The 25,101-nt window shown below is 42.2% G+C and overlaps 1 protein-coding gene across 4 annotated transcripts in view; it reads left to right on the top strand.

Annotated features, from left to right (window-relative positions):
• The first annotated feature begins 11,914 nt into the window (after positions 1-11,914).
• The window catches only part of LOC121080591 (mothers against decapentaplegic homolog 2), a 55,455-nt gene continuing 42,268 nt past the window's right edge, over positions 11,915-25,101 (top strand). Inside the window, exons 1-2 of one of the 4 annotated variants that reach the window (XM_040578722.1) lie at positions 11,915-11,990; positions 24,095-24,385. In XM_040578722.1, coding sequence (XP_040434656.1) covers positions 24,150-24,385 — 236 coding nt within the window. In that variant the 5' untranslated portion in view covers positions 11,915-11,990; positions 24,095-24,149. Of the gene's footprint in view, positions 11,991-17,898; positions 18,366-21,478; positions 22,022-24,094; positions 24,386-25,101 lie in introns of those variants that run through there. The other 3 variants (XM_040578724.1, XM_040578721.1, XM_040578723.1) reach the window with 3 other exon arrangements.

The following is a 25,101-nucleotide window of genomic DNA, read 5'->3' as shown; positions in this document are numbered from 1 at the left end:
TTGGGTGCTGCCCAGAGTCATAACCACACTGGTTAATTTTTCAGTGCTCAGTCATGTCTGGTTTCTAGCTGTTACCTGCTCTCAATCAACTGATTTTTAACTCACTCGGCATTTTCCATGCGTGCAAGATGTTTGATTAAATCCCTTATGCTGCGTGTGTGGAAATAAAAGGCCAGCTAAGAACAGACAAGCGATTAGGCATTAGGTGGGGTATAATCCTCCCTAATCACATTTCTAAACCTGATAGTTGGAGGTAGGATTAGAGTTATTAACATGCGGACACTAAAGCATATAATTTATTTAACAATTACTGGCTCTTTGTGAAGGGGGGTATGCACAAGCTGCAACCTTGCACTGCTTCCTCCATCTTGTGCAGGATGAAGCTGCAGTCAGTGACAAAGCTAGCAGACACGGCTTGCTGTCTGCTGGCACAAAGGGCAGCAAAATAGGGGTTAGCTTGAATATGTTATAAATTCCTAGTCAATTTTTAGTTTTATATGATTTATTTATGGGGTTAATAAAAGGCAATTAAACAGCGCTGGGTGCGCGAGGAGTCAGGGCTCCTCTAACACGCACACACACACGTATTACATCAGGCGGCTGGTTTTTATGTTCCTAAGCTAATACATATTCATTGCTACTTCTAAGAAAGGCAGGGTTATTACAATTAGTTTCCGGAATTCGACCCCTTCCACTGGCGCATGTGTATCAGTTCTCGGTGGTCCCTCTGGGGGTCGTTTGGGCTGAAGGCTCTCAGTCTTCCTCCCAGGCTTTGTCCTCCAGTCACCCTTCAGTTTCCTTTTCTTCCTTATTTGGTAATCTCTTGGCTGGATGTCAGAGACTTGTGTAGTCCCGTGCAATAGTTAACAGTCATTTTGAAACTCCTTTGTTCTCCTGTCTCCTAGATCCAGGTCCCAATGTTTACCTTTTAAACACTTTTTTTACACGAATTGTTGGACCATTGACACGAATTGCTGGACCATTTCTTACAGTCTGTTTGAAAATAGATGTTTTTTCCAAGCCACTAGCCTTCATTTTAAAATGTATGCAAGTGTAAAATGTCATGGCTTTTCTTCTGGCTTTATCTAGCAGCAGGAGACCATTATCTACTGACACTACCTGTTAAATAAGTGCAAACTGCCTGTAACTGCAGCATTGTACATGCCTGGGGGATTTATGTAAGCCTGAGCTGATGGCAGAGATGGACTTTAGAAAAAAAAAACCTTAAATGCCTTAAAGAGGCAGAGTTGATTAATCAAATCATGTCTTCATCTGAAAATGTTGTACCTGCCACTGACACAAATAACCTCCGAGATGATGATTGAAAGAGGATTCACGGGGAAAATATTCTCCCCTATCATTTTGTTAACTTTGTGCATTTGACAGCACATCACTGCGTCTAGACAGTTTCACGGGTAGGCTGACAATCAGCTGTCTGGCACTGACACGTGGTAGGTGAGATGCTACATACGCTTTTCCTCCAGATCGACTAGAGGAGAAATAACAGGAACATCAGCTGAAGGATGAGAAGATAGCAGCCAGGAATGGATAATCAGAAAGAAACCCAAGCACGCGGGCTGTCATTTCTCCAAGCATTACCAGGAGAGGGCAATTCATTCGGGGAGCATCAGAGCTGCCAGTGCCCATCAGCAGAGTCATTAGTGTTTGTGCTGGGCACTTATCTTGGGGGCAGAATGACTCCTGGACTCAAAGTCCACTCCAGGCATGTCTCCGCTGTGTTTCTTAAGAGTGGACAGGGTTCAGACTGACATTCCCCGACTCTCTTGATTTGAAGAATCAGTCAGCAATATGCAGGCGAGCGGAGGTTATCTTTATTCGGCAGCACTGGGTGCATGGGGGATCACTCCACCAAAGTCATGCACACCGAGGGGACTTTTCAGTCCCCCCTTTATACAAGCCACTCATACCTATTCATTAGTTTTCCAAGAAATCGTTTACATATTCCTTACAATTCTGAGAATTCATTTACATATCTCATGCCTGGACAATGTCCTAGAGGAGTTGTCTCTGCGCAGACTCTATTCCTCAGTGGCCATGTTTAAAGTCTCCGTCTTCGCCACGTTGCATGTACAACAGGAATCTAAGACCAAATGTCCCTTCTAAAGATAACCAACCCAAGGACTTAGCAGTCTGTGCATCCGTCATGTGGCAATAAGGGTCCTTGGACATTTCCCGACTTTTAAACTAAACATAGGTGCGTCATCTTTTACATAAGTGGTACAGCATTCACTATTCACTCTTCCTCCCCAGACCGTGTAGTCACCTGTAATGCCAAGTTTGATGCATTGCAAAATCCACCCAGGACCTAGGTAAGCAGCCCGCCCTGAACTCTGTGTTGCTCTGGTTACGGCACTTGCAAACCCTGAGCTACTGTGTTCAATCAAAAGGTTTTCAACTCTGATTAAATTACAGACACATCCTGGAAAGGGTTTTCCAGATGATTCTTCTGTTTCTTTAACTTAAACAGGGCTTTTTTTTCTCACTGGTGGGCCAGAGGCAAGCTGAGCTTCATACACAAAATTTAACAGCAGTAATTGCACTCAATTCAAGGCTCTTCAAGGCTTTGCATTGTGATAAAGTCACTCATCAGAACCAGTCTGGGCTTCACAGGGCCAAAATTGTCAGCCTCTGTCCTGCAAAAGCACAAGCATCTATTGCCTGTGATAGCTAAGGAGAAGCCTATGGTTACACTCAACACGGTGAAGGTCAAAACTACACAAAGAGGGTAGCTGGGTCCTTGAGTCCAAAATTAACTGCCCAAACTTGCCTTAAATCCCCACCATCAGATTTAGCTTTTAAGTTTGATCGAGGCATTTGCATTTGTTCTGCAAAGAAAGACACAACATCCTTGGAACATCTCTAATGTCAGGTCTTGCCAGTGCTTGAGATGCAAACTGCTTATTTTTGGGGTTGTTTTTTTTTTGTTTTAATCTTCAAGCCAGTGGATGGGGAGCAAGGCATTGCTCCTGAGGGATGTTTCTATTTGTCTTCACTTGCTGTAGATTACAAATTGCTGCAGATTACTCTTTGTGTAAACTTGGAAAGCAATTTATCTTGGAATTAACATGTACAAAACTATTACTGGATATTAGCCTCTCTCATTTTTTTCTTGCTCTTTGCAGACTGCTGCTTCTATTTATTTGTACATGGTGTGCATCTTCCATGTTTTCTAAGGCTTTCCTCTTTTGTAGCTCTTTCTTGCCCTGTTCGTTCCTTGCTGTGACATCTATCAACAGGCTGATTAAGTTCTGAATCTGACCTTTGCAGCCGATGTGCTGTGTTTTCCTTATCTCTGGTGCTTAAAACTATATGATCTGTAATATGTTTGCCTGCAGTCGCATCAAACCTGCATGAAGAAGCTAACTGAGCTAGACTGCAGTTTCAGCTTTTGTTTGGTCACATCTATCAGAAGACATACCTCTCTATTTCCATTTCACTAGCAATACTACCCTAAAGCATTTAAGATCTCATTATGATATGGAGAAATAGTGTGAAATGGGGACAATGGACACCGACTGTGATTGTATATGTCTGCTCAAGGAATGTGGGTATGGTGACTGGTCATGGGTGCGGTGTCTGGTCACATAGGCACACAGCTCTGAGGAGACAACTACAGTTTTGAGGAGACACCTGCCCTTCTTCCTCTAACAAAAGGGGAGACGGGAGACGCCTGCCCTTCTTCCTCTAACAAAAGGGGCTATTTAAAAAAGAATGAGAAAAGGATGAGAGACATCCCAATGCTATCTAGAGGGAGGGAGTGCTAAGTCTCCTTGCTGGAGAAGATGGGATGGTCACAAGAACATGAATCACCTACAAACCTGCAAGACCACCACATTCCAGGAAACGGACTGATAAGCTAATTAACATACGAAGCGGGGTTTAGGTAACGAATATGTATAGGCGTTAATTGAATATTCATTTGTTTCATTGTATAAATGTGGGATGGTTCGTCACTTGGGGCATGCACGCTTGTGGAGGAGCGATCCCCCGTGCATCTGCGCGCAATAAACATACCTACTTTATAACTTTCGAGTTATAGAGTCTAATTCCGCACGTCAATTACTGTCTGACCTTTCTTCACCTGTAAATGCTAAGGTCTGAAAAATCAGAAGCTTGCCTTGCCTGTGGCTGTAAGCTAGGAGTCCTTTCCTACTGCCATGTTTCATAAATATTGACAAATTACTTTTGTAGACCAATCTGCACAGTGCAGTAAATGTAGTCACTCAGATTGGTGGTTTTAAGACAGCTGTCTCAAGGAATCAAGGCTGCACATCTCAACTTTAAGAGCGGGGACTGCATTTTGGGAAGCAGTGACTTTAAAAAGGATTTACAGGTCACTGTTGAAAACACTGTGAGTATATATTCCCTTTTTACATAGTAGCCGAGAGGAAATGGGGCCTCTGAATGCATAAATAGAAAAGCAACCGAATCAAGGCAGAGAAGCGTTCTAACACTAAATGTATTAAAGCACTGGTGATGGTTTCAGTGTCCATACTTCAAAAAGGAAGTTGAAAAGAGGATTTGGGATAAACATGGAGGTTTGGAAACCCTCCTTGCCGAGAAAGAGGAAAGAAATTCAGTTTAATTTGTTTATTTAAGCACAACACAGAAGGGCAATTTGCTCCTAATTGCCAAATACTTCTACACAATAAAGATTTCTATGTAAAGACATTCTAGCAAAACAAAACCAACAAGAAGGTATAATGAGATCTAATGGCATGAAGATGAAGCTAAACAGATCCCTTACAGATAAAAGAGAAAGGCTAACATTTTCACCACACCAACTCACCAGGCACTTGGTGGATCTCTCCCACCACAGGTTTGTAGTCAGAGTCAAGCTGCCTTTTCCATGGCCGATATACAACAGCTCAGAGCTGCAAATGTTACACACTCAAAGAAGGATTCTGTGGGGGAAAGTTTTTGGCCTTTGAAATTAATAACATAGAGTAGATGTCTGTAATAAATTTGAAGACTCTGGTAAAATGCTGATTTTTAACCTCTCAGTGCCTCAAATCCTGCAGCCAGAACATGGCATCAGGACAATATCCTCCCATATATTGGTGAGAAGCTGACCTGTATTGGACATTTCCCGACTTTTAAACTAAACATAGGTGCGTCATCCTTTAAATAAGTGGTACAGCATTCACTATTCAAGATCAATAATAGCATAAAGAAAACTTTTACCTCAAAGGATTCTAAACACTTCTTCAACTAATATAGACAATATATACAGATATCACTTCCAACTTGGCTACCAATCTTGCACAGATGGTGTAGAAAACTGGGGTAAATCTCATTGAGACTAATCTATACAAACATATGCTTAATTAGCATAGTGCATCTTACATAGTGTAAAATAGAAACAGACTGTATTGCAATAACTGATCACAGCATAAATTGGTTTATTTTGATCCTTCCTAGGGAGGCACAAACTATTTTATTTTTTTTTATTTTGCAGATTTCACTGTAATGAATTAATTTCAGCTTGCTGGAAAAAAAGGAAACAGAAAAAGGAAATAAGGATAATAGAAAAATTATTCATACCAAAATTTGCATTTACGTTGAATTTTGTTCCTATAACTGATCCCACTGCCTTCGGCTGGCTTATTCACTGCATAGATTTAAATATGTACACAAATCCTTGCTGGACCAGGGCCTACCAACAAAGCTATTGTCCCCCAGGCCTACTCACAAATTACACTTGTTTATTTAAGTCAATAAAGATATACTTGTGTAAATCTCTTTGTAAACAAGGCTATTTCACTTTAATGATGGCTTATTTGGGCTTAGCATAAATGTGTTTCTAATCAACTTCAACTAATCCAAAAGAAAGGATGCAGACAAATGAATTGGGCAGTATTTGGAATAAGAAAGGACAGAGGGATAACCTGATGAAAACCAGAAATACTGACAACATAATTTTTTCTAATTATAAAACCCAGGAAAACAGAGGAAAGAAAAGCCACTTCCAGCGACTATTGACAACTGAAAGCAAGCATCCCATAGCTAGCAGTGAGTGGAGGGGCTATGTCCAAGTGGACCCCCAGGGAGCTCACACGAGGAGCCCCTGCCCCTCTCGAGCTCAGGAGGGAGCAGTGAGGTGTGGCTGGACCTGTGGCAGGTCATGCAAAAGCATCTCGGATGCTCGGCAGCATGCTTAACTGCAACCTCCACTGCCAGCCAGGCACAATCAAAACACATTCCCAGTTCAAGCAGTGTGAGACATCACTGTTCCTCGGCGCTGGCTGACCACACCTAAACTTAGGCGTAAAACTGCAGCTTTGATGCCAGGGGACTAGTATGAAATTGAGTTCACCGAGCTTATTATATCCATGATTGCATCTGAGCTACCAAGCTCCTCAGATGGACCCAGGCCTTCAGGATTTTCCTGTCGTGAGATCTTACTGTCTGATTGCATGAATGCTCCCGATCCATTTCAGCACAAAGTCAAGCAAGTTAATGCAGCAACAGAATTCAAAATTCAAGTGTTTGTCTGACTATGCCAAAGCTGTCTCTCCCAGCTCACTCTGCTTTTGGTTACTCAAGGCAACTGGGTTTATGTGCAAATAGACACTAGGAATTAAGATAAGTTAAGGTAGTTAAATCATTTACTCCTCAGAATTATACAGCGTAAATGAAGAATGTGAGCAGATATATAGATCTTCTCATGCTATGCTCTGTATGCTACTTACAGGAGATGTTGCATAAAAGGATTACTGTCTAACTCACTTCCATCTGATAAATGTAATGTACTTTATAACACAAACACCAACCAGTTTCTACTAGGATGGGTCAGAAAGGCATATCTTTGCTTTTAGCGCATTATTTTGAGTACTAGTTATTTCTTAAGTCCACTTTGACAAGGGTATAGGACAGACACAGCAGGCTTACATCAAAAGCTATCAATTCTTTTTGCACTGTGGGACCATTTCCTTTTCAATTTTTTGCTTTGCTTTGAAATCTCCTAACAGCCCAGTCTGAAACAACAGTGACATGTAATACTGGAAATATACTTACGCATTTCAGAAGAGGTAGTGTACAGATTTGAGTTTCAACATTTCAGAGGAAACTCAATACTGAAAAGATAAATAGAAGAGCAGAAATATAAAATGCCTTTTTATGTATTTTGCTGTTACTCCCAGCCTTCAGTCACAGTGGTTTTTAAAGTTTGAGGAGTACTTGGCCCTTTGCATATATTTAATCTACTATATGATGGTATGACTGAGTAGAAGTTTCTATTTATTTTGGAAATTTTATGCCTTGTGCAATGGCTTTCTTTTCATTTATGATGTTGAAGCTCTCCTCCAGTCACTTTAATGTAACGCCTGTTTGGCCAGTACTCCAGCAGTCAGAGGTCTTGAAAATCAACCGACATGCTGCTCATTATATGATGGGAAAAGCAGAGTGGGGTTTCTTCTTTAACCTTCTTCGTGCTGCCACAAGAAGTGATACAGCATGAAGCTGCTTACAAACTTCATGCGATATAAGAAGTGGTTTAAGCCCATATTTAACACTCTGAGGCCAAGGGAGATACAATCTCAATCCCAGAGGAGTTTTTTCATGCTGTTACCTACACGGGGGAAGTTTTTGTGAGTGTTGCACTGCTTGCCCCTGTGGCAGGCACTCCTGCAATGAGATGGAAAGGCTGTTTTCATGCCATTTGGCCATGAAGTAATGTGGCATGAAAGGGAATCTGTCCCTTTCATAGTTTCCAGACCCAGCTTCTCTGTGCGCCATTCTCTTTTATAATCTTTTGCAGATTTGTGGAAGATGAAAGCTACCTTCACATAAATTTAGAGAAGAAATAACATGCTCAGATGTCATTTACAATAAGCAGGGAAGCAGCACTGCAGTCACTGATGTAAGAGACAAAGCACTTATTGAAGTATATGCTAGTTAGTGCTTCAACAGAACGAGCTCCGAAATCTGCTACCATTTAGCAGTGGTTCTCCATGGATTTATGGTCATTTTTGTCATACATTATTTCCTGTCTTGAACGTCATGGCTCACCTTTTTATATCGCAACTCTGTTCAAAGCTCTTCCTTTTTCTTCCCTCCTCCCCCCCCAGTTTAACAGATCATTTTGACATGTGGGTAATAATGACCTCAACACAAAAACTATCTACTCTGCCTCCAACCCTTGCCTTGCTGGCATTGCACTTCACACTTGTCTCTACCTTCACATAGTGATATCTGATAGTGTTGGGTCATTTAGAAATCCTAGATGTCTTTGAAGTTAGCTGATACTGGTGGTATATTTCTTTTACCTCTTAGTGTGGAGTGGCTGGAAGACAACGGACATATTATGAGCAATGCAGACCAAGTAACTTTGTTGTAATAGCAGGCCGAGCAGGCCGAAGCTGTAACAAGCTGCAGCTGTTGTGAAGGACATATGCAAGGCCAAGAGAGACAAAGAATTGTGTACTGGCAGAGAGATAAGAGAGTTGGACAGAAAGATGAGAAAAATCAGGATGCCTGCACAAGGGGGGAGCAGTGTGTGGGCACCACACCGGGACCAGTCATAGGGGAGATGGAAGCGTGTGAACGAGTAGTTTAACCTATCACCTTGTACATAACAAAGCGTGCATAGCGTGTGTATTTTTAGCTGGGGGTATAAATTGGTGTGGGTCTATTAATAGCATCTGTAGAATATAAATTGCTGTGTATCCCTTAATGAAGTGACACTAACTTGATCACATTGGTCGTATAAGTTGTGTCTGAGCCTTCTGCATCAACATCTTAGGATCTGGGCACAGCCTTTGGGAAGTCGACATGTATTCTCTGTGGCATAGTGCAACCAGCTGCCATTTCATCATGTTTTCTTTATATCTTAGATTATTTCTCTTGTTCTTTCTAGCAGACAGGTGACTGTGAAATACCACTGTGCTTTTCCTGTCTCTCTGTACAATAAAGCCATTCGTGAGGATGTTGATCCCTCTGACCCATGTTAGCATACCTTGTGAGAGATGCTGACACTCAGGTTCAAACCCAAATGGGACTGTCAACCACCTCTACCCAACTGCTAACGTCCAAAATATGCTGAGCTACGTGGTTTAGTTAATAAGGCCTAGCAATATCCAGCTTTGGTATCAGGGACTGAGTTTTGCTGTTTGTTTTATCAAATGAAGTATTATTTCTGCAGTTGCAGGTGAGTGGCTAGGAGCCCTTTCTAGGGCGATGTTCAAGCTGCAGACACACATTGCCTGGCTTCTCTACTGCAACCATGCTTCTCAGGTAACTTCTGGGCTCTGTGGTTTGCAGCCCTGATGCTGCCTTCCCCCATTTGCTTTATTTCTACTGCTGCTTGCAGTTTCCTTTCCTAAAGAAAGGAGGTTTATGCAAACATTGTTTTTTTGTGTCAGCCTCCCCTGCTATAAGTTTGTCAACCTTTTGACCTATTTCAACCAAACCCAACAGAGACGCAGAGCTTTTGGAAATACAAGGTCTGTCAAGTTTCATGGCAAACAGGGGCTGCATTAGAAAAGAAAAACCTTGTTAGTGAGAAGAGAGTGCCCAGGAGAAAGGCAGAGAATGTTCAGCCCTTATCAACACTGTTTGGCTTCCTTGGCAGTAGAGAAATGGTGGGCAGCTGGCCAGCCAGTGCGCGCATAGCCCTGAACCAGCCATAGCATGTGCTGCTCTGTGCCCAGACGGCAAGCCAGTAAAAGTAGGTTGGGGACATGGAAGAGAGCTTTGGATATATCGGAAGTCAGCCTCAGGGATAGAAAAGGAGAGGGGGCTGTGGATTTATTGCAGCGGAGAGGTAAAGGGAACATCTGACACAAATCCACAGAAAAAATGAGCTTAATTAACGTAAAAAAAAATCCTCTTTGAATGCAGTGAAACCTCCACAAAGCAAGTGCTGTGCTGGCTGAATAGCCTGTATCTGTTTGCAGGTACAACATACGTGGAACACCTCTTTATCTTTCAAAAACATGATGGTAATCTGTTAGCAGCTCTGCATTGTCTGCAGCAGGTATCTTCACCGTTTTACTTTTGTGTTTATTTCATGACCAGCCTGAATCTCAAACTGATGGAACTGGGGAGAAAAAAAACAAGCCCGAATAAGCTACATGTCTGCTTCCAGCTGGGGAAATTCAAGCACAGATGAGGCAAGAGGGAGATTTCTGTGAGTCCACATCTATCACTCTGTCAGAAGGGCTAAATGATGGGAGAGGTGCCTCACCTGGCTCCTGAAAATACCAAGCCTGTTGAGATGGGACACATGCCCAAGACGCTGAATCATAACACCTACGTCACCGAGTGCAGAAACTGTTTCAGTCTGGAAGAAGGGGAGCATATCTCTGGAAAGCAAGCTGGTGTATCGGTGAAATGTGACCTCACATATAATAGAAGTAGCTTGGCAGGCGAGATGTACGGAGCAGGGAATAAGGAAAAGAATCAAAAAGTGGAAGCGGAAAAGCAGAGCATCTCCCACAGATTTACAGCAAAGCAGGAACAGTCCTTTTCACCCAAAGAAATGCCGTTAAACTCCCATCTTGTGGCTTCCCCTGATGTGCGGAATTAAACTCTATAACTCAGGATAGGTTATAAAGCAGGTATGTTTAATTCACCGGTGGGCATCATGGTGGATAATTCCAAAAGCACCTGCTGCCCCGACTTCTTTGTGCACATGTGATTTAAAGTATACATTCATACATATTCAATAGATGCCAGAGAATAGGTTGGGTTATCAGCACACGGAGCATCCCAGGTCCACCTTATCAGTACAAAGGGCCCCAGGACCGGGCCTAATTTACAAAGTCATACTGTGAAGCTCCTCTTTGTACATACAATGAGAGTTTTAATTATTCTAAGTTTTCCATATCCTATTAATCTAGTTATTTCTAAGCTTTCTGTCACTCACTTGTGCCTCAGGGAACCTGCGGGGCATCACCACAAGGACCTCTGCAGCCAAAGCAGCCATGAGTTTCACACGCCAAGAGGTCCCCGGCCACCCAGTTGTGGGCAAATGGCTCTGATTTACTTGCGGTGAGCCTGGGCATTTACCTCGGTGCAGGAATTTGATTATATTATTACACCATTACCACAGCACAGGTGGTTCAAGCTGCAAAATTCTACGGAAGGCAGTCACTAAAAGAAAAAAAACCAAAGTCCTGGAGCTGTTGTGCCATCACAGGAGATGGAGCCTCGGGCAGTTTAACTCTGGCTCAGGCTGAGATCAGAGAAGCAGGGCCATGCTGACCACACTATAGCTGCGGGTACACAGTGGCCTTGTGTCCCCTGAGGGGCCACCATGGCTCACGCCCTGCTCGACCCTCTCAGGGAAGGGTTTTCACCCTCCTTTGCCCAAGGAGCATGTAAACTTAGATTTATTGGCCGCTCGAGGACAGCAGGCCCGGGGGTATCCCCTCGCCGAGCTCCCCGCAGTGCCTGAGGTTATTTCTGGTGGGAAGGAGCACACTACTTTTTCTCAGCTCCCACCCGCGCCCTGCGCGGAAGGTTACGGCAGCCTGCAGCAGCGCGCTCACACTGCCAGTGCGGCTGCGCACCTGCAGGTCACTCAAACCTCCGCTCTCTGTTGCCTTTCCCGATCAACCGTCCCTAGCGGGCGTGTGGGGCGAGGAGTGACAGCCGGTGCGGCCAATGGGCGGCGCCGCTCCGCCCCCGCCGCGCGGGGCACGCAGCACCGCTCACCCGGCTCCGGCTCCCTTCGCCTCGCATCTTTAATTTCTCTTTCCTTATTTTTTTTTCCGCCGCGGGCACTCGATTGGCGGCTCAATCCGTCAATCGGCGACTCGGGCCGGGTCTCGGCTCCCGTTACCTAATCCTCACCCGACATTTCTTAAGTGACGGGCGGTCAAGCTAATGCGCCGCCTCCCCACCCACCTCCGGGGGCGGGGCAAGACGTGAGCCAATGGGCGCGGGGAGGGCGGGCAGGCAGGCAGGCAGGCAGGGGAAGGCACAGCTGAGGGAGGAGGGCGGCTGCACAGCTCGCTGAGGAAGAGGTTGGCCTTGGGGCTGTTTTGGCGGGCGGCCCGGCCACGCCGCGGGAGGGGAGCACCGGGTGGTCGCTCTTCGGGAAGGGGCGCCCCGCCAGCTGTGTACGGGCTGGGGGGGGGGGGGGGGGGGGGGCGCGAGACGGGCCTGGTACTGGCGGTGGACGGGGGCGCCTCCCCCCGCCTTCCGCCTTTCTCCCCCTGCCTTCCGCCTTCCTCCCCCTTTGTCGTGGTGGGACGCGGCCGGCGCTGAGGGTGGTGGGCGACCTCGGTGGGCCCTGGCGGCTGCCGGTGGCTGGGGGGCTGTCTGTGCCGGCGGGGGGCGACTCCTGTCGGCCGGCCGCTGGGGCCGCGGGAGGGGAAGCAGAGTTGGGGGGAGGAGGTCGCTGTCACCCACCCTCTCCTCCCGCTGTCCACACGTCGTAGTAGCCCCTGACGCGGGGCGGGAAGGGCCGGCTTGTGCCTTCCGGCCTGTGTATGGGGGGTGCCGGGAGGCGGGGGAAAAAAACCCACAAAAGTTCTGCCTCTCCTTCCTCTTCCCCCTCCCTGTGCCCGGTCTTTTTTTCTTGCAGAGATTTGGTGTGCAAAACTTCGTGCCGGGGTGGTGGAGAAAGTTAGGAGCAAGTTGCACAGAAGTGTTTAGGATTGCAAGGCTTAGCTTCAGCCAGTGCCCTTTTGTCTGTTCCTCTCCTAGTCCAGAGCCATGGATGTGAAATGCACACTACCTACACCAGACGTGCAAATTGAGATCAGTGGTTTTCTTCATGGCATTAGTTTTAACGCTGCAGCTATCGATGCATTGTAAGATGTAAACAAACATAATCTGTGAAGTGTTTCATCTACCCAGATAAGCACATGGGAGAAGTTGTGTTGTGATAAATGCAAGTAGTTGGTGTTACTGCAGGGTTGTCGAGCTCCTATTTGTAAATTTTTGTGGGGAGTGGAGGGGAAGAGAAAGTGTGACACAGTATGGTCTTTCAGTCTTCACTCAGGGGAAATAAAGAGAAAAAAAAAAGTGGATGAGTGAAGAGCCCTTGTGATAGTCTTGGAGAGCTGTTGAATTGAACAGCTGGGATTCAGACTGCAGCCTAGTCTCATGTCTTTTTTGTTGTCCGCCACAGTTTTTTGACTAAAAAAACCCCAACACATGTATGTTGTGTTCTTTTCAAATACTTTAAGAAACAAGTGGATGGCATGAAGAAAAAGTTTTGTTTGCTGGATTTACCAGACAAGTATTTCTGAAAATGCTGCTAGTGAATGCTGCAACCTGTGTATATTGCTTGTAGAGCTCATGTTATCACAGTTCATGGTTATAAATGAGACTGATTCCATCTGTAGCAAGAAGTTTATAATGACAGCTTATTAGGAGACTGCACATAACAGCAGGTTTGCCTGTTAAGTGTTCCTCTCTTAGCCTGGAGAGCTGTACTTTCAGACTGATTCATGACATTATTTCTGTGGGGGCTGGACTCTGCAGTGAGACACTGATTAGTCTTTGCTCTGTTCTCCAGACTGGGGAAAAAAACCCAACCACCCTCTTGTTAAGGTGAAAGGCTTCTTGTAGCAGAACAGGGTTGCTGTTTAGGCTTTCCTATGCTTTATCTCAGTGTTGGCGTTCGCATGGTGTGTGAGTAGATTATTTGTGTGTGTGTTCTGAGTTGTAGCTTTAAAACTTGCAATGTTTACAAACTAGTGAATTGGGGGGGGGGGGGGGGGGGGGGGGAATGAGAATGTAAGTAAAAGGGAGATTTTTGAAGTCCTTTCCCCCCATTTGCTTAGCACTATCATGATGAAAGGTATGGTTAGTTACAAATGCCTTTAAAAAGAGGAAGGGGAGGATCTCATTTAAGGTGATTTAAACTTAATTCAAAGATGAGTCTAAGCACATGTTTAACTATATTGGGATGTTTAATAGAGTAACCTGGTAGTTGATTGTTCTGCAGATGTGTGGCTCAGACTCGGACTGCACTGACAGTCATGAAAGCGAACAAAAGTGTTAGAAGATCCAGTTTTCTTTATGAAAGAAGCTGGGCGTGTGTAATGTAATCTTGGAGAAGAATTTTTCAACTTTCTTGAGGTTCTGTTGGATGATAGAGAAGAACACAACTGAAAAAAAATTAGATTAAAAAAAATTGGTCTCTTAACTGATCTCTTTTTCTACCCAGAAGCTAGATTCAGACAATCAAACAAGCTTGAATTACACAGTGAATCTCCAAATAAAGGCCCTCCTGGGTCCTCCTTCATCTTCCTGTTCCACTTGATCTTTCAGAAGTGTTGAGCACCAGTTGATATAATTTTGAGCTCAAAAAACCCCCAAAACTCTGCTACTAAGAGCAACTTAAAAACCAAAACTTGTCTCTAATCCCTTTCCCACAAAAGTACTGGGAGAACAGGCTTTGTAGTAGGTTCTGGATAACAATGAATCTGAGCTCTGCTTGAGACTGAAGAGAATTCCAAAGTTCTATTTGTATAAAGAAGAGTATGCAAAGTTTTAATTGTTATAAAAAGTATTCTAGTGTTTTCAAATGTATTCAGTGCAGCCTAAATGATTGTGCATGTAAATGCCCTGTAATTGAAAACATCCATTTATGGGCCTGATTTGCTAAGTGAGCTGTAAATTCTGCTTTTCGGATTGGATTTAATGACTTTTATCATAAAGCTATAAGCTGATTGTGAACTGTGCCGAGAGGCAAACAATACCTAAGCATACTTTGCCGAAATATTTGTAATTGTTGATTTGTTAAACTGAATTGCTGCAGGTCATGCAATGGGATTAGTTTTTTCTATTAGAGTGGAGCGTACAGGCAGCCCTGTGTTCAATACTCTCTGGGCTAGAAGAAATTGGCTACTGCAGAAAACCTTCCTAAACATTGCTCTCCACTTCTAGCAGAGAATCTGTGTTACAAACAGTAAGGCTTTGTTCCAGATGATATTTTATTATGATATGTGTTTGACAGCCATAGTGTGAAGTAAGACCACAAGAGGCTGCGAGGGAGAAGTTCCTGGGTCTCCTATTACTTTAGTCTGGGGCTCAAGGTAGATTTTTAATTACAATGGAGCAATAAGAGCTTAAGGTCAGACAATCTGGTGCAAAGTGAATTCTGCTTATCAAGGAGCTGTGGGGGCTGGCCTGTTTGAAGAACATTTAACTTTAGGCCTGTATTGAAAGTGAACTTGCATTAACTACTTGCTAAATGCAATTGTTTGTGGCTTAACAAAGTGGAGAAGCTGCTAAGTTGCACAGGTAAAAATAAGAAGGTACCTGATAACCAGTTCTGTGACTGTTTCTGTCAAATTTAGCCCAGTATTTATTTTCTAAAGTAATGAAACTGTCACTTGTTTGTTACACATGGAAAACTTTAGTCAAAACAAATGAGGTGAGAAGAACTTAAACTGCTGTGGTTTGGAGTGGTTATTTGGTGCTTTTGTGGAGCTATTAAGGCCTTTTAGTTGTTCATAATAGTAAGTGGAAGAAGTTTGGTGCTTTGCAGAGACAGGTGGATTGGCTGACTGCAGTTGTGGTAATTTTCCTCTTTTGCAATTCCAGGAGAGTTGCTAAAATACATCGGTCCTATTAGTAGCTTAATCAAAGGTCAGCAAAATTACTATCTCTTCTTTCTTGTGTCTCCAGTTGCATGCCATTTTAGTGTATGAATGCCTGTGTGCTAATTTTCTAATAGGACTATAGCTTTTCATTACTACATTTGTCTGTAATTTGCAGCTGTCCTTAGTAATTGAAGAAAAACCCAGCTTCTGAAGCTTTCATAACAACATGATCGTGCTTAATTTAGTCCTGGGTATGAGAAATAAGAGTTTTCACATTTGATTCATTATCAAACTTCACGAAGTGAGAGGGGAAAAAAGGCTACTTTCAAAGTAGGTGGGTAATTCTGTTTTCAATGAGCTAGATAAAGGTAGTACTATTATGCAGTTTAAGTGACATGCGGAATTAAACTATAACTCAGGATAGGTTATAAAGCAGGTATGTTTAATTCACCGGTGGGCATCAGGGTGGATAATTCCAAAAGCACCTGCTGCCCCGATTTCTTTGTGCACATGTGATTTAAAGTATACATTCATACATATTCAATAGATGCCGGAGAATAGGTTGGGTTAGGATAATTAGTCTACCGAGAAGTCACTAACATGAGTTTCCTCCCTTTTGCGCTTGTGCACTGTCTCCTGGTGGTGGTCGTAGGGGTCGTTGAGGATGAAGGCTTAGTAGTCTCCCTTGCTCTGAACTTTTCACCTTCACTCTTCCCACCGACTCAGTTGTGTCTCGAGTTTCTTCCAAACCAACAAAAAAGGACAGATCCAGTTTTCCTATCTCAAGGCACAGATGTTTGCATACTGGTGTCTTCTTATCAGCACACGGAGCATCCCAGGTCCACCTTATCAGTACAAAGGGCCCCAGGACCGGGCCTAATTTACAAAGTCATACTGTGAAGCTCCTCTTTGTACATACAATGAGAGTTTTAATTATTCTAAGTTTTCCATATCCTATTAATCTAGTTATTTCTAAGCTTTCTATCACAAGATGCACTGCAATACCAGACCACAATAAACTTAATGTGTAAATTAAACTTAATGTGTAAATTGAGTCTCTGTGTAGGCATGTTTCAAATTCTCATTCTAAAGGTGACCCAGAGGAAGAATCTTCTTTGCTCCTATCTCCTTCCCCCCCCCCCCCCCCCCCCCCCATCACAAGTAGCCTGCCTTGAACTTCATTGGTTCATGTCAAAGCTGAACCAGGACCTTGGCTTTATTTCTTGGAGCTTTGGCTTGTGAGCTGCCCAGATGGAGCCCCTTGGGAGTTTAATAGAGCCACTCCCCACTGCTGGCCTAATTGGCTGAAAAGCTGAACTGGGAGGTGGATCTGAGGGCATTGCTCAGTAGGGCTGGATTCCCCTTCCCCAAAGCAAAAGATCTCAAACACTCAAAAAACAGTAAGGAAACATCTGATGCTGTCCTACTCTAACCTGAATATGAAGAGAGAGGGATGGGCACCATCTCACTTTCTCGTGTGGTTCTTCAGAAAAGTATGTATGTGGCAGTAGGTTTGAGCTTCTCCAGTATGACAAAACCAGGTGGCTTATATGTATTTGTAGGGGAAGAATTAGTCCTCCTGGAATCTCAAAAGGCAGTTTTTGGAGGGGTTGCAGGTGTGCAGTAGAAGTGAAATGTCTTCTCTTGCCTGTTCCACTGAGTGATTTAACTAGAGTGTATTTTATCTGAAAGGGAAAAGACTGGCTTTGATTTTTGTTTGAGCTTCATAGAGACTTCAGGTTTTCTGCAAGTTGAGGTTATTAGCATTGGGGAGAACTCTCTCAGATTCTGCTGAGATTAAACTGTCTCCTTGTTGTTTGGAACAACACAGGCTAAAGGATCCAGAAGCAGGTCATAAATTAGTTTTGTTTTGCTTCTGATCAATGCAAGATGAAATACTTGTTTTACTGTTTCTCTTAAGTCTTAATGACTTTGGCTTAATGTAGGAGACATGCAGTACTGCATAAGCTGTGCCCTTTAAAACTTCAACTCTCAGTATTGCTTAACCTAACATAAGGTCTTGCTTGATGCTGCTTTAAATGGTCTCTGCTTCAATTAATGTTGCCTTATTGTGAGACCAGTACTATCACAGGGGCGCATGTGGAGGGAAAGGGTGGATAGTCTCTTATCTTCTAAAAGATTTAAAACATTGCGCACTTGGTGAAATTGATAAAGAATCTTGTCCAAATTCCAGGATTAATGAAAAAAACATTGCCCTTTAAAAAATTACAAAAATGGGAATAAATTAGGGAGGAAATGAGCTTGTAGACTTTCTCTCAAGTACCACAAATTATTTCTCTCTATCTTCTTTCCTCGGGAGCTTAACTTCTGTCGTCTTTGTTCCAGAAGAGCTCTTGCAAATGAAATTCCTCTAAGCCAGAATACTTCTAGTAAAACCAGGAGAGATCAGAATTCTTTATTTCAAGTTTAAGATGAATAAGCAGACTTATATGAAATATGTTGCATAAGGCTTCAGAATAAATTAGCCAGAAATCGCTTCATATTTTTGGTAGCACCAGTGTGTTTATAGTATGTTCCAGACACTCAAGAAAGGAAAATTTCCCTTGAAGATTTCAGTCTGCTAGCATGCTGCCCTTAAGGTTTTCTTCATCTTCTATGCTTAGTTATTGCTGGGATCTTGGGCTTAATATTTAATACTTGTTCCAGAGAGCCACAGTAGAATGGAATAATAGCAGACATGACTCGAAACTGTGACTTGAAAAGTTGCCAACTGTTGCATGGACACATGTTGCAAGACACTGACCAGCTATAGAAACATGTGTGCATCAGGAAGCAGAGATACGGTACGGGGCAGAGATGAAACAAATACCACCAAAGGTAGGCAACTTGTAAATTTTCCAGTGTTAACCTGTTGGGAATAACAGCATGTGCTTCCTGTGTTCCATCAGTCTAAAGAAACACTCGTACCTCTCTGGGCAACAGAGTATTCCTTGAGTGTTCAGAACTTCAGTTTTAAGGCACAATCCAGAGAATGTGGAAGGGGATAAAACAGTGGAAGTCTTCTATGTATTGCACTGCTGCCTTGATACTAATGGTTTGGCTACAGTTGAGCTCAGAAGGTGGTCTTGAAAATCTCCCTACAGTTATTTAGAGTCTCAGGATGTTGCTGCTGTGTTGTAGTGGAAATTGGAAATAGTTCGTAGGAAGAAAAAAGATCAGATTTGGGCTATGGTGTTGGGGCTCAGTAGAAGAGTAAGTAAAGGAGAGACAGTGCAAAGAATAAGCGATGGCGAAGCATGCTTAAGGTCCTTAAAAGCAAAGGCCATAAATGTACTTAGTTTTTGGAGATGATTGGCTGTAGACTACAAGGAAATAACAAAAACTGTTGCATGGAAGAAGAGACATTACATATTTAGCATGTATTTAATCTGTGGCCATTTTAGTAATGTGGAAATGTTTCTTGCAGTGTTGGCAAAGATTGTTTTCTGGGTGCGTTTAGGGGGGAGAAGCATTTTATTATTTATCTTCTTTGTGGATGGAGAAAGCTTACAAGGAAAAAGACCAGAGGAATATTTTTAGCAGGAGGCTAGTGTCAACAGTGACAGTGTATGAGAGAATGATTCTTTAGGAACAAAGAACAAAACTCCTGGTATCAATTTGAAGACAAAAGTTACAGGTGATGGAATGGGATTTGCTGGTCAAAACTGAGCTGCAATAGTGACTCCTAAACCCATTAGTATAAACATGGTGTCTGATAATGTCTGAGGTGGATACATTAGAACCCAAAGGAAATGTAGGCCTCCTCACTCTTATTTGAGCTGCTGCCAGATGTTCAGCAGCAGACGTGTACTGCCTGCCTTCTATCTCCAAATTCCTCATGAGGTGTAGATTTTTGTCTTTGTACTTTTTATTTTAATTAAAATGTTGAGAGCTTTTAGGATATGACCAAAAAGATACGTGGAAAGATAACTGCAGGCTGATAAAATTTTTCTGTGGTCTTTAGGTCAGTCCTTATGCAGTGTCTTCAAGTACTTGTAATTTAATTGAAGTAGTAAAGCTTTCAGGCTTGGCGTCTGTCCAGGGAAGCTTCCCAAACTGTATGAGCTGCGTTCAGATGCTTGCTTTGTGACAAAAGGCTGATAGCCCTTTATTTGGGGGAGGGATGTGATTCAAATGTAAGGAATCCTGAAGCTTGTGGATGAGAGAGAATACAAACAGATCTTCAGCAAAGCTTGCAGTGGTAGAACAAGAGGGGCTTTCTGAAACTAGGAAGAGAATAAATTAAAATAGCTAGAAATACTTGTTTCAACAGTGGGCAGTTAAATTCTGGTGCTGTCTGCCATAAGAGATTGTGGAGGCAGACTCAAAAATTGGTTAGATGAATTTGTGGACAGCAGGTCCATAAATGGCTGCTAAAGAGAACAGGTAGGAATGTAGCCTTTAATTTCCTGCTGTAACAGTTTAAGAAGCTGAAGAACTACGAGGAGAATGAGCTACATAAACCTGCCAGGATCATGTGCTTTCCTTGAGTAGCATATCCTTTTGCCACCTTTGGAGACAGAGCACTAGGCTAGATGCACCACTCCTGACTGAGAGTATTTATTAATTTCTTTATTGCAGCTTTTTTTTTTGCATAATTTGCATTTATCCAAATTGCTTATAGTTCAACCTAATCATGCCTTGCAATTTGCAGTGCCTCCTTCAGGCTGGGAGCAGAGTGCCACTTCTGCATAAATTAAAGTGGTTGAAATATTCTCCCATGAGTTACTCATCACAGTCAGCTGAACTATTAAGCTGAATAAAGTCCTGTCCTACTTGTCACATTCTCTCTGTTCACCTTTTGAAAGATACAGGGACACTACTGGAATAACTTAGTGAAATTCTTACTGCTGCTTCTGGCAAACGCCTGAAAGGGCAAAAGAGTAGCTGGAAGGAAGAAGTTAGTTTAAGCCTCCCAGACTTTCAGTCTGCAGCTGTGGTGTATGTTGTGTTGTGTGGGTTTTTTAATAGCTGCTAAGCTGTAATAATCATTGTAATAAAGGGCTCTTTAAATGTGCCCCTTTGTGGTTTTTAGGTGGTTTGGTTTTTTTAAAAAAATAATTTTCACAGGGGTAGCAGATCAACCTGTGCTTTTTGACAACTTCTACAGAAGCTGGATGAGCCTACGTCTGTAATGGAACAGGTTAAAACTGAGTGTAATATCTGGAAATTTCTGATTAGTTAGGTCTGTGCTTATAGTCTTGGAAATGGGAAAAGAAAAGATTTTTTTTTCTTCTGATTGTCAGCACAGTATGAGTGTTCAAATATAAAGAAAAATTGAAATGTATGGGGTTTCTGAATTCTTTCCTGCTGTAAGACTTAAATCGCTCAATGTGCATTTGAAGCAGAAAAGGAAGTCTTGGTTAAAAAAAAGAGCACCAGAGAATATAGATGATGTAACACTGATCTATATTTCATTTTAAGGGAGAGAATACTGCAAAATTGGACACATCGTTACAAGGAGTATTGTAAAGTTGAAAAATTAGTTAAAAGCTTTGAGAATATTTAGAGGGCCTGGAAGAATAGGCAAGAGCCCTTGGTGGTAAGTGAGAGCCCTCTACTGAAGTGTGTGTTGTATAAGGCAAAGAATCAAACGAGTATGCTGGGGCATTGAAAGGTGTCAAATTTGAAGCTAAAGAACAGGAAATACGTGTATTATCTGTTAGTGAGCTCCATAAACAGGAGAAAAATTAGCATGTGGATAAGTGATGATAGTTGTACTTGATTGCCTACATCTGTCAGCATTGAATGTAACATTCAGATATTACGCCATCAATTGCTAGTGTTTAAAATATGATCTTTGAAGCAAAAGAGGCTGTCTTCTTTGGTTTGGCCTTCTTGAATTTCTTGTGTATGCCTCTGAAGCATTTAATACTGGCCTTCCTCAAAAGCTGAAGTCTTTTTATAAAGCTCAGTGACTGCCATTCCCTCTCAGAAATCTAGCATGAGGATTTCTTAAAACAGCAGAGGCCTTGCAAGTCTCCTGTTTCATCTCTGGAGCTAACTCTGTCTGCTGCATTAGGGGTCTAATGTGTTTCACTCCCAGGTCTGCAGACAGTTCAGAACATGTGGAAAGGGGAGTGTAAGACTGCTTGATTTGGCTTTGCTGCCAAAATAAATGGTCTAAATTAAAGTACGTGCCCAGGTCACATTTCCAGTGCTGCAGTCAACACTAACACCACTGTTGAAGGCTGGGGCTGGAGTCTTGAATCCGCACTCCTGTAACCCAGCTGACATCTGCCTGAGTACTTACAGGAGGACTGTGTGTGAGCTGCTGCAACTTCTTAGCCTGAAAGAGAACTAACTTGGCAGAAAAAATGCCCAGCTTGATTTTTACTTGGTTATCTAGCTGCAGTGTTTGTGGAAAGGTATTAGCAAAGGTGCAGTGGCGCTGGTGGTGCCACAGGAAAGAAAGGAAGGAGACCTGGGCTTCCTGTGGCAGGAAGCTGTTGCAATGGCTTGGCTCCCTATGAAACTGTACCCTGAGTGTCCTGGTCAGGGTTTAATTTGAAAATGTGGGATATTGAGTTTATTTTTCTTGTGTTTGCTGCAGCCAGGGCTCCAGTGTGATGCTTTTGCAGCCTGCAAAACCTGCAGTCTGAAATATTTGGGACAATTCTGTAATAATTTAACATTATTGAAAGAATAAAAGTTCTTTTCATATTGTAGTCTTATGTGAAATGGAATGTTTTGACTTTTTACCAGAGTCTCTACTGACAGGATAAGGAGCAATGGTTTTAAACTGAGAGTAGATTTAGATTGTATATAAGGAAGAAACTTGCTACAGTGATGGAGGTAAGGCACTGGAATGGGTTGCCCAGAGAAGCTGTGGATGCCCCATCATTACAAGTGTTGAAAGCCAGGTTGGGTGGGGCTTTGAGCAACCTGGTCTAGTGGAAGGTGTCCTTGCCCATGGCAGGGGGGTGGAACTAGATGATCTTTAAGGTCCCTTCCAACCCAAACCATTCTCCAATTCTCTAATTTAGGATAGATTAGTTTGAATGACTTGCATAAAGTTACCAGTGTTAATCTTGAGTCCCTGTTAATTGGAACCTCTGTCTCCTTGACCAAAGCAACTACAGTTTTCTGGGGTTTTATTTTTAAGTGCTCTTAGAAGCTTTTTTTATGGAGGTATAATTTGTTGAAACAAATGTCATTCCAACTGAATATTCTGTTTTGTGGAAGTTGAAAAGTTATGATTTAAAGTTACCTGTAAAATGTAATGTAGTGTTTGATGACTTGTTGGTCCTCTATGAAACTGCAAAGACATGAAAAGGTGTAAATTAGCCCTGAATACTGTAGCCTGAAGTATCCCAAATCAACTGTGCTGTTTTGCAGATGGGAAGATTCAGTAAGATGAAGTTGGTATATTTTGGATAGAAGTGAGGAGTATGCCTGTACAGGATGGAGAGGCATGTAAGCTGCCTTGAAAACTCAAATAGAATAGCCTGAAGGTAGTGTTAACTCTTAGCTAAAACAAGGTCTTTTTGGCTGCCTGAGCTAAGTTACGCAGCTTGGAAATACGGCAACTTTCCGTACTTCAGATACCCAGTTGCTGCCTCAAAATAAGATTGCTTTCGACTTCAGTGCCATACTTCTATTCGTATGACTGTAATGTCCTCAAGCAATTTCTAACAGCTGTCTGCCTGAAATAAATGGTTGATTTGGGGCTTATGTTTTAATACCTAAAATGAGCCTAATAAAAGCTGCAAAAACAAGGTCTTTTTTTTTCTTCTATCATTTCTCTTTTAAATAATTTGAAGTGCAAATTGCAGTGAATGCTGAACATAGCCCAAATTTCAACACCCTTCTAATCTTTCATTTTATATAAACATCCTGATCAGGTAGTTGATAATGAATGAAAGGCTATCAAAATTGAAAACAGTTCTACTACTCAGATGCCTGCAAATTAAGATTTTAAATAGCCTTTAATGAATTTTGAAAGACTTGATGATTTTAAGTACTGCTGGTTGAGAAGATTCATTATCTGTAGGCTATTGCACTCTAGATGGAAAGGTGGCAATAATCTTATTGCCAAACGTATGAGTGAATTTCAAATTGGTGTCCCCAGTGGAACAAAAATTGGTAATTATTTAAAACATGACAAACAAAATGAGAAAAGGCTTGTAAAATGGCTGGCTGTTGAAGACTTCTATCAAGCCATAATGACTAAATGACATTCCAAGCACAATTTTACTTAATTAATTTGGAGATGGGCAGAACATACATCTATGTGTATGCAACTTGTCAATTGCTTGTGGAAAAACTTAATAAATTATGAAAACAAGCCAGCCTAGGTGCAAATCTAGACTCTAAACTACTGTATTTTCTGGAGTTGACTTTATCCAGGAAAGGCTTGAGGAAAAATTAAATGCCTAATCCAGCAGTAAACTTAGTCTGCACTAACTGTTGATGAGTCTGCAGTGAACTTGTATTTGAACTTTATTATTTGACTTTGTTTTGGGATGCAGTGCCTTATGGCATTTGGTAATGAAAGGTCCTAAGCAAGGTATTTATTTAATTTGAAACTTTGGTGCTAACGTGTCTGTTTTGGTTTGTGTTTTTAGGGATCAGACCGGAATCAAATTTATTGCTTGCTGGGTGTTTTGTCTGGTGAAAGTCATGTCATCCATATTGCCATTCACTCCACCAGTTGTGAAGAGACTTCTGGGGTGGAAAAAATCTGCTGGTGGCTCTGGAGGGGCTGGTGGTGGTGAGCAGAATGGTCAGGAGGAAAAGTGGTGTGAAAAAGCAGTGAAAAGCTTGGTCAAGAAGCTAAAGAAAACAGGACAGCTGGATGAGCTTGAGAAGGCAATTACCACTCAGAATTGCAATACAAAATGTGTGACAATACCAAGGTAAGTGCTGTTGTGTTTGAAATTTACAACCACTTAAGAAATGACTAAATGGATGTTTAGGCTATCCTGTGAACAAATGACTAAGAAATCAGTTGCATGCTTTTGATTCTTTAAAAATTATTTAAAACCTATTTTGGTTTTATATAGTGCTTGCTTACGAGTGAATTGCATACTTTGTAAAGTCAAAATTTCTAATAACAATTTACATTTCAATTTTCATTAATACATAGATTCCAATTTGTGTATTCTGGTGGTGCCTAGCATAGCTCTTGGCTTGTAGCACTGTCTGTGCTTTTATTTAATAACCCTGTCTATAATCAGAGGGGCATACTTGAACCTATACTTCCACTTAAAAAAAAAAAAGACTAGTTTTTCCTTGGTCAACACTTCAGTTACCTAATATTTTCAGTTGTATCTGGTAGCTTTATTTAGATTGTACAAGCTGCATCCATTCTCCCTTTTGAAGGGAAGTTTTCTCTTTGGAGGCAGGTTGTCTGAAGACCAGTTTATTTATTGCAATTATTATTTGTTACTGGTTAATGAAAGTGTTATTAAATAACTTTGAGTATTTCTAGAACTGCTCTTCTGCTCCTGATATGCATATACATTTAGGTGAACGACTCTCATTCTACTCTTTTGACTTTTCTCAACTTAATTCATAGCAACTGCTGTGCAAGAGTCAAGGGTTGTGTTTGTAAGTATAATGCAGTCTGCTC

Source organism: Falco naumanni, chromosome W, assembly GCF_017639655.2.
Source record: "Falco naumanni isolate bFalNau1 chromosome W, bFalNau1.pat, whole genome shotgun sequence".
Taxonomy (NCBI): domain Eukaryota; kingdom Metazoa; phylum Chordata; class Aves; order Falconiformes; family Falconidae; genus Falco; species Falco naumanni.
The sequence above is the reverse complement of the archived record's forward strand: the minus strand, read 5'-3'. Positions and strand labels throughout refer to the sequence as shown.